The sequence below is a fragment of the Arachis stenosperma genome, chromosome 4 (assembly GCF_014773155.1).
Source record: "Arachis stenosperma cultivar V10309 chromosome 4, arast.V10309.gnm1.PFL2, whole genome shotgun sequence".
NCBI lineage: Eukaryota > Viridiplantae > Streptophyta > Magnoliopsida > Fabales > Fabaceae > Arachis > Arachis stenosperma.
In genome coordinates this window covers 149,856,928-149,867,365 of record NC_080380.1, presented here as the reverse complement: position 1 = coordinate 149,867,365, position 10,438 = coordinate 149,856,928, and the positions used below count along the sequence as shown (strand labels likewise).

The following is a 10,438-nucleotide window of genomic DNA, read 5'->3' as shown; positions in this document are numbered from 1 at the left end:
ATAATATTCTAACTTATCTTTTACTCTTAAATTGAATTAAGAAGTGTTCCTAATAAACAACTTAAACTTCTAGCTAGTTTCACTCAAAAGTATTATTAACTTCCTACTCAAAGAAACTCTGTTCTTTCTCATTCATCATCCTTTATAAACAATGGGAATAAAAACAAAACAACAACAATGCTCAAAAGTGATCTTTTTCTAGAAGTTTTCTCTTAAAGAACGGTTACTTTCTCTCTTTGTCAAATGCATAAATATTATAAGGGGCACTCTACTATACAGATTGAAGTGTATAAAAAAAATTCTTTTTATAGTTATTTTTAATTATTTTATTACTATTCAAAGTGTGGATTCTATCTTTTTCAATTTTTCTTTCATCCTATAAAAAAAATATGTAAACTTACATCTTTACCATATAATTCACCATATTATAGATGTTTAAAAGATAAAAAGTACAAAAAAATATTTGATAATAAAAAATAATTAATCAAAAACAATTAAAATTTATCTTATTTAATATTTATTAATTATTATAATAATTAATAATTATTAAATAAAATAATTTTTTTTTCTTTCTAATATTATCAAAAATATATAAGATAGGTTTGGTACACTAGTCTTAGGGCTTATCCAATGTTTCTTTGTATAAGAAATTATGAAGGCCAACTGTGATATGCTCTATCATAATAACAATAAATTATTGTTATAGGTTTGCTTGGTTCTATTTGAAAAATTTTGAACTGCCATAGAGGGAAGAAGTGGTCCTAATAACATAATTGTATATATACATATTATTATTTTATATATACATTATTCAGTATCTTTATGATACTGTGCCAAATGTCCATCTTGCATTCCATAAATATAAAAAAACAAGATCTGTCATCTTTTGCAGTTTCATGAATTTCTTAGAAGAACCAATAGGGATTCAAAACAAGTTGGTGTGTGTCCCATCTAAAAGTAGAGTGGTTTAATTTCATTTTCCTATATATGAATTTAATTTGTATGTTGTGGCCATTTACTTCACCTTATATTCAAGTTCCATGTGTAGTAATCATTTCTGTTCATGAAATTTTTGTGTGTATATATATTTATATTGGTTAAATAACTGCCTTTTTTTTAATTATTTTTAATGAATTTAAAAAATAAATAAGACACTTATTTAGAAAATGAAAAAAGGAAAAAATTTAGTAGATGATTTTGTTATACTTAATTAAACCGCCACTACTACTTCATAATTAATGTGAATGCATGCATGCATGTGTATGTAATAATTTTTTGCAAGAATAATTGAAAATATGGTGTGATCTCCAAAATAAATAAATATCAAAGTATTTTAATTTCTTTTAATTTTGTCGTGATGACTATTGATTATTGAGTCACTTTATTATTATTCTTATTTAAAACATTTAAGCAATTGATAATGTATGTAGGTTTTTTTTTCTCTCATTAATATATATAAAAAAGGTTCTAATTAACTCTCTTGTTTTCAATTGTATTATTTTCAAAGTCTTTTATTATACGAAATTACCGAAATAACTAAATCGGTCTCTAATATATATTCTGGTTGTTATTAGTGACCAATTTTGTGGATCGCTAAAATCGACTACTGAATATAATTTAACGACCGATTTAGTAACTAATTTTTTTTATCCTAAAAATTTTAAATCAATTACTATTAGCAACCAATTTTTTCGGTCACTAAAAGCAGTTGCTATTCTAATAATTTATTGTAGTGTTCTAAATGATATAAATGTAAGCCTTTTTTTTTTCATATATTGATAGTTAATTAGAATTAATTAATATCTTTCAGAAAGTTTACAATAATAATATTAATTTAAAAACAAAATTCTTTTGGCAGTAAATAGCAATTATATTTCTTGGCATACAATAAATTTTCATTCTATATATATTAAGAAAATAATGCACCTTTTAACCTAACTAATTTAATCACCTAATAATTATGATGCATTGGTTTCTAAATTTTATTATTATTCTTGCATTTTCATGACAGATCTACCCCAAGCTTATTATAAAACTAAAAATATATATAAGTTGAATTTTGGTGTATTAATAATATAAAATATTTTATATAATCATATAATTATCATAACTTTTTTTTATGATTATTTGTACGCAATTAACGTAAAAAATAATTATTTTTGTTAATATGACGTTAATTATATGATTATTGAATGTATGTATAAAATAGTTTTACATTGACGATAATATATTAAAATTATATATATATGGATTAGTATCATGATAATAATATAAATATATAGATTCCATGTACCATGTTTATTATTACTCTCGTTAGGTGCACTTGAGAATATTAGCTATCACTATCTTCTTCTCTCTCTTATTTGTTCTATTATGAGCTGTAGACAAAGACTATTCTTTCATTGTTTTTTGTTTTTTGTTTTCCTCTGCTCAATGGATAGAATTTGTAACAAACTATTGATTGATCAATAATTGATCGTTACTATAAATTACACCCATCCAACAACAACTCATCACTGTTCAACTCCTCAACAAATTAAACTTAATTAAACTTTGGTGAAATGAGTCATCTTGGTTAATTATAGAATATAAAATATAAAATACAATTAGTTCGATAATACTTAAGTAAATTTATTAATGATATAATTTATTCGAATATGCTAATTTAACTCATGTATGTTATCAAAAGAATTCTATCATGCATCGTCAACACTATTATATTCAACCAGCTGCCATTTTATTTTATTTTATTTCGTTAGAGTATAACTAACAAATAATAGTTAATTTAATACACATCTTAATTACAACTGGTCTATAAATTAAAAAATATTTTTATTTTATTAAATTTTGAAATGTTCAATAGTTTGGTCCAAATAAACTTAGCCATTGAAATGACATATGCCACCGCGTGGACCAACGAACCTATTTTAGTAATTTTCTTTTTTGTATTTTGTACTTTCTACTAAAATCAACTTACGAATCTACGACATGTTCTCATTTTTGTTTTTTCAATTATTTTTTTTCCGTTATAAATGGTCGGTCATAGTCAAATAAATGAAATAATTACTATTAACAAGCCATTTTTCTAAACGAAAGATTACGAAAGGATAAAAATTCAGGTGAAGTTGACTTGACATGAAGTTGATATCTGAAAGTTGTTAGATAAATATTTAGTCAAATCAATCAAATTATTTAATGATTTTCAGATATAAACTTCACATGAAGTCGACTGCACTTGAATTTTCACCTTGTAAAAAGGAGTTTGTTCTTATTTAAGAGATGCGCATCTTAGCATAATATTGTTTGGTATAAGATACATTATGCATGAAAAAAAAAGAGACACAATACAAGCATGCCCTTTGTATTTTGTTGAATATTGAATATTGAATTTCATATAAATTCACGTTAATGGTATACCATATATTTTAAACTGCATTTTAAATAATAAACCGTTACGTAAAACTTTAAGATTGTTCCTTCGATGAAAATAACAACAATTCAATTACCAATAATAATAAAATAATCTTTCATAGCCTATTTCTCATTTACTACTAAAAAATAGTTTATTATAAATAAATTTTAGGAATGAAGACAGATCGTGCATCAAAATTATCGACAAAAAATTAAAAAAATTTCAATTTTTGTTAACAACACAATCATTCCTAAATAATTGTATTGGTTATAAAATAATTTATGCAAGATTATTATAAACAAAAAATTTATCAAAAATAAAAAAATTGACCAAATATATACGTCAATTATTAAAAGAAAAATTTTCGGTAAAATAACAGATGTCTGCATTACTATTAAAATTTAGTGAAAATTTAGATGCAGTTAATTTCACGTAAAGTTGATAATTGAAAGACGTTAAATAATTTAATTGATTTGACTAAATTTTTATCTAAAAACTTTTAATTATTAGGTGAAAACTTAGGTGCAATCGACTTAACGTGAAATTGATAACTAAGAGTCGTTAGATGATTTTACTGATTTGACTAAATTTTTATCTAAAATTTTTTAATTATTAGGTGAAAACTCAGGTACAATCGACTTCACGTGAAATTGATAATTAAGAGTCGTTAGATGATTTAACTGATTTGACTAAATTTTCATCTAATACTTCTCAACTATCAACTTCATATGTAGTTAATTGCATATTTTCACCTAATTATTAAGTTCAAGTAAAATTGACTACATAAGTTTTTATTTTTTACTGTAAAATAAAATTCGTCGATAAATTTATGGTAATCTACTTTTTTCTGATAATTATGAGAATATTATGAGGCAATGAATTGAAAAATGGAATGGATTCAAAGTTCAAATCCAGATCAAGGGTCAATTATTGGATAATAATAATAAATGTGACGTAAGAGTGGGTTCTTCTTGTCATTGAGGCAATGAAATATTCGCTTTCATTCACATACATAACGCATTCAATTTGCTTTCTTTCACTCTCATTATGTCTCCATTTTCCACTATTTCCAAATAAACCTTTCAATTTTATTAAAGTGACTTGGTCCCCACGAAAGCAATAATCCCTAGTATAATCCTACTTTCATGTACAATTACCACAATACCCCAATGCAGATGTGGCATGACATAACAATTTAACTTTAATTTGGCGCAGTGTTTCTTCAAATTTGATATTTAGTTATTTACTTTTAGTTTGCATGTTTAGTAACATGTGAAAAATCAGATGCAGTCGATTTCACGTAAAGTTAAGAACTGAGAGCAGTTAGATGATTTGATTTATTTGACTAAAATTTTATTTAACAGTTCTCAACTATCAACTTTACGTAAAATCGACTGCACTTAAGTTTCCACCTTAATTATCATAAAAAATTAATTATTAAATTAATCATTATATATTTATATATATTTAAATGTATTATTTTATACAAATAATTTATATGCAATTTTATTAGTTCATATATTAGTTATCATTATTATAAATAAAAAAATTATATTTTGAAGAGAATTTTTCTGTGGGTGATGGGAATTAGAAATGGAACATAGAATATACCATTTTTTTCTGTTTTTCAGTTTTTCAGTTTTTTCAAAAGTGTCTGTAGCATGTTAGGACAAGTCACTTGTTAACCATATCCTCACCATTTTCGTTAGCTTCAGCATAATTATCCAAGGGCAAAACCGTCATTTAAACACCACATGCAACCTTTTATATTGTCTTTCTTCTACGGTGTACTCGCCTTCCAATCTCTTGGGTTCCAAATTCATTTTCTTCTTTCCCATTTGCCGATTCAACCTCTCTTCTCCCCCCCTTTAGATCGAAAGGCCAAATTCATAATTCAAATTCTGGAAATTTCCATTCTTTCCAATCATTTAACGAAAACCCCCAAAAAAATTCGCTGAAAAAAAACATTTTTAATGTAAATTTTGTAACAAAGAGTTGTGGAAGAATAAAACCCCCCAAATTATTATTAAAAAAAAACGGATTTTGCTTATTTGTTTCATCAAATTGGATTGTTTGCGCAAGTGGGTTGTTGAATTTGAGGAAGAAGAATTGTGGGCAGAGGAGAATTTTCGAAATTTGTGGAGTGCGATAGAGGCTTTTTGTTGCGTGCTGCAGAGGTTTTGAATTGTTGCGTTTTGGGTTTCTGAATTGGTGACGAAACGGTGACGTTTTGAATTTTGTGGAGAGAAGAAGCAAAAGCTGGGGACTTTTGATAGCCAAAACGACGCCGTTGGCGTTGGAGGAATGGATTGCAGGGTGTGTGTCGCCGCCCCTCTCGATTTGTGGGTCAACGGTCGCGGTGGTGGTGGTGGTGGTGGAGGTTTCAGCCATGAGAGCGAACACGATTTGGCTATGATGGTTAGTGATTTCTTAGAGAATGGTAGCAGTGGACCTGACTCTTGGTGCAGCAGTGATAGTGATTCTGGTCTCTCTGATTTTGCTCATCTCTCAGACAAGATTCAGGTTTGTAATTATGAACTACTTAACCCTCTTTCATCACTTGATTAAATTTTATTATTATTATTATTATTATTATTGTTCTGCAAATTAAAATTGTTTCAATTGCACCTTTAAAGTTGATTAGTTGGATGTTGAGCCTTTAATTTTTCAAGTTGCTAGTTCTATTTTAGGCTTTAGGTTAGCACAGGGTAGGGATGAATATGATCATGGTCTAGTTTGTACCTTGAAATGATAACCTTTTACTCCTATCATGATCTGAAAAGAGAATCTAGCTTCATTAGGGAACCATAATCTTCTCTAAATTCTAAATCATTCACATATTTACTCTCATGTTTACTTATATTATGAGTTGAAATTGTTCTCATTTCTAAGATACAGTGTTAATTCTCGGATATTTCATTGTTTGTTGACTTTGGTTTTCGCTCTTTAAACCGACTGATTGATTTGCTTGTATGTAATAATTGATGCATTTGCATAGTTGGACTGGCTATTGCAATATTTTTCCTTGTGAGTTGTAGAACAAGAGTATCCTTTGTCATGTTTTGCATTGGCCAAGACACTCCCTCCATGTTAAATAATTTTTTCATCTTTGTTTCTGGCTGAATGTTCTACGGCGGGGAGCACCTTTCCTTTTATCACTAGGTCAAATCCCTTGGGTTATGTTTCTGTTAGTAGGTTGTTTTATCTTCACCTTCAGCTTGTTGTGTATACACGAGCATGGACTGATTGCATGTTCTTTTGGTATATTTTGACTTGGTCTATGTTCAGTTAGTATGTTTATAAATTTTAAAAGTAGTATTAAGATGAAAACTCAGGTGCAGTAGCTGAGAGCCGGTAAATGACAATTTAGTCAAGCTTGTCAAATCATTTAATGACTCTCAGCTATCAACTTCACATGAAGTTAACTATACCTGAGTTTCTACCTAGTATTAATTAGCATAGTATGTTTGTTTTTTCGTTGGAAACTCTGAACCATTGATTATTTGGGCAGGAGTTTCTCTTTTAGCTTTTATCCAATCCTTGGTATGGGGTTTTCTAAACAGAAAACAAAGAAATGAAAGAATGCTATTAGAGTATATGTTAATGGCTAAGCACTGTCTACTTTTATTTTACAATACAAAGTTGCAGGCTTTTATTTATTCCTTAATGACTTTTTTTGTCCCTGGCTTTAGTTTTATTTATTTACTGGTGACATTCATTACCTCCTTAAGTTGAGTTGTGTTATCTTTATCACTGAGGTCTGTGATATTGGGGACCCTTTTTTGTATTTGAAACACATTGAGAGATAAAGGAAACAAAAAGGAAATACAGAAATTTTGAATGCTGATAATGTGAATTGCCTTTCTATAATATTACTGTGTCGGTAAATACTTTTCTTCTAATCATCTACTTTGGGACGTTGAAAACCATAATGGGATTAAACTTGGTTGTTCAATTTATTTATAAACTATAATTTTAACAGTTCCCTTGATTGTGGATTATGTCTCTTGATGCAGAAGTGTAAACTTTCGGTGACTCAGCATGAGAGTGACTTGTTTTCAGCTGTTCATAGTCTCATACGATCAATGAATGAGAGCAACCTTCAAGGTATGAATTCCGGTCCATGCTATGCTAGCTGTATCAGGTTTTATCTTGTGAAGCTCATGAAGCTTAGCGGATATGATGCTGGTGTTTGTGCATCCAAATGGCAGGCTAGTGGCAAGGTCCCAGGAGGTATGTCATTTTATATTTTTCTGATTTTTATGATTCTACTTACCCTGAATTCATTGCTGTATGTTTTCTCAGACATGTTCTTGGCTGTTAATTTGCGCATCTTAACTTGTCGCGCAGGTGATCATGAATATATTGATGTGGTGGTCAACAATAACTCTGGAAGCTCAGAGCGATTGATTATTGACATTGATTTCCGAAGCCACTTTGAAATAGCTAGAGCTGTCGATTCCTACGATAGGTTACTGAAATCGCTTCCTGTTGTTTATGTGGGTTCCTTTGCCAGGCTAAAGCAACTTCTCGGAATAATGGAAGAAGCTACTAGATCCTCTTTGAAGCAGAATTCTATGCCTCTTCCACCATGGAGATCTTTAGCATACTTGCAAGCGAAATGGCTGTCGCCTTATGAAAGATACACACATTCGGAAGGAAACAACATTGACAGTAATAACATCAATGATGGAACTTGCTTCAACCACAACCAATGCTGCGGATATCTGAGGAGACTACAGTCTTGTCTTCAGTCAGGATTGGAAGCCGAGCGGATGCTGAAGGCTCGAAACAGCGAAAGTAACCGGAGAATGAAACACGATAGGTGGAGGCACTCCCTGCTAAGGCCTGTTTGACACATGTACAGCTTTTGACTCCAAAGTTTGGAGGAGACTGAGTGAACAGAAACCAATTTTTTGCGGCTTTTTTCCCTTTTCCCTTCACAAAATATTCAACTAGTTTCCTAATAAGTGTGATCCACCACAATTGCCAGGTTCATATAGCTCTACACATTACCTGCAATAAGCCATCTTATAATCCATAATTCTCTCTACTTTTTTTTTCTTTTCCTTTTGGTGTTTGATGTATAACACGAAGTTTATGTTTCGATTTGGTGCCCAGTTATAGTCCATGGAATTGAGTCTTTTTAAACTGTACCTGAAGCACAGTACTGGGTTTCCTCCCATATCTCATAATTGATTCCTCACCTCGTATTTGTTTGGTGTAGGAAGATTTTGTCTCTTATTATACTTTAATTTATATATTTTTATGATTATATTGAGTTGTGAACAAGTTTGTTTCCCATTTTGTTTTGACTGTATTTTAGGATGCACCTTTCTAAGATATATCATGAATTCATGATAATGACTCTATTTTGTTACTTTTTTAAAACGAGTTTTTTGAGTATCTTTGACAGAAGAATAATCCATCACCTTTTCTAATTTATTGGCCACAATTTTTTGACATAGTTTTGAGCTTTTCGGCCATTTTAATTGCTAGTTGGCCTTGGTCAATGGAAAAAGAAAAACGGAGTACCTAATAATGTATCTTTACAAACCAAGAACTACGAGAGCGTCTCTTTTATTCTAGGATGACGGCGGGATCGTACCATTCGACCCTTAATTTTCATGTTTTTCCAGTCCAAAAAAAATTGTAATAGAATTTTTCTAATCTTTCCTTCTTGAAAGGAAGAACTTTAATTTTTTTTTTTTTTTTTACTTTCTACAAGGACCAGAAGATTGGATCTAGTCGTAAGAAGAATAAAATGCTTGGTTGATAAATAATTCACTTCTTAGTCTTCGATTCCTTAGTTACTACGAATGTTCCCGACCAAGGCAATGGGATGTGTCTATTTATCAATCTCTTGACTCAAAATGGGAACATGTTTGAAAAAGGATTTTAGAGTGTCTAGAATAGAGTCAATAGGGTCTCTTAACGCCTTCTTTTTTTTTATCGGAATTTTTTCACAAAGATTTACCATGATAAGGAAGAAGGGGGAACAAGCACACTTGGATAGCGCAATACAGTGGATAGTTGTATGCTGCGTTTGGGAATGATGAATCGCTCCTGAAAAAAAAATCTATTGATTCTCTCCCAATTAGTTGGATTGGACCATAGGTGAGATAATTTTCTTCATGGACAAAGTCTTTAGTTCAAGTTCAGGATGACCCAACTGCGCCAAAAAAATAATAATAAACTGACTCGTTCATATGCTCTACTCAGAAGATTGAACAACTTTCAACTCTAAGCATTATAATATCATAACATTCACTCGCATTACATACTTACGTTCAATCTCCTACTCCTAAATCCTCATTACCTTTTGACCATTTTCTTTTGAGTCATGAGAAGAATTCTTTTTATTTTTTTGAGAGAAAAACTCTTTTCGAGTCAAATGGATTAGACCATTTTTTATTTTAGGCATTATAAATTTAGGCACACTATTTATTCACACACTTTTAACAGTTCTATCCATTATTTGATTGTTGTCACGTTTAAACTCAAATGTAATATATTAAGAGGCATTATATTGTGTCACTCAAGCATATCTCTACAAAAAAAATAAAACCTTTGGTATGTACACCTCCTTACAATACTTCCAAGAGGCCTATTATTAACTTGGCCCAAAATGGGTTTTAAGCCTTACAAAATCTAAACACCCAATACAAAAATTTCTCCATAGGGTTTCACTATTCTTTTTTTTTTTTTTGGTCGGTGGATTGGACAACCCCCAATCCTAGGTACCTCAATGGATTGGACAACCCTCAATCCTAGGTACACAACACAACCACACACTCCTCACACTTACCACAATATTCTCCCTAATTGCAACCGGTCGGGTTTGAACCTGCGACCTTTGAGGTGAGGAAGGGGAGATATGCCATGTGAGCTAAGGCTCATTGGCGGGTTTCACTATTCTTAAAATCCACAATCCTGAAAATTGGAGCCCAAAATTAGAGGACTAAGACCCAATAAGATTGTAGAAACCGCGTAGCACCCACTGAGGAAAACAATAACAGCACGTGA

The 10,438-nt window shown here is 30.4% G+C and overlaps 1 protein-coding gene across 1 annotated transcript; it reads left to right on the top strand.

The window, feature by feature from the left end:
- Positions 1–5,194: 5,194 nt before the first annotated feature.
- On the top strand, positions 5,195–8,704 carry LOC130974042 (uncharacterized). Its single transcript, XM_057898774.1, has 3 exons — positions 5,195–5,935; positions 7,429–7,645; positions 7,763–8,704. The coding sequence occupies exons 1-3, from the start codon at positions 5,717–5,719 to the stop codon at positions 8,266–8,268; spliced, it is 942 nt and encodes a 313-aa protein (XP_057754757.1). The 5' UTR covers positions 5,195–5,716; the 3' UTR covers positions 8,269–8,704.
- Positions 8,705–10,438: the final 1,734 nt, after the last annotated feature.

Bases quoted from the DNA above. Each gene is read 5' to 3' on its own strand.
- LOC130974042 (XM_057898774.1), top strand. From the start codon at position 5,717: ATGGATTGCAGGGTGTGTGTCGCCGCCCCTCTCGATTTGTGGGTCAAC. The intron at 5,936-7,428 runs GTTTGTAATTAT...CTCTTGATGCAG, and splicing joins ATCTCTCAGACAAGATTCAG to AAGTGTAAACTTTCGGTGAC. The intron at 7,646-7,762 runs GTATGTCATTTT...CTTGTCGCGCAG, and splicing joins TAGTGGCAAGGTCCCAGGAG to GTGATCATGAATATATTGAT.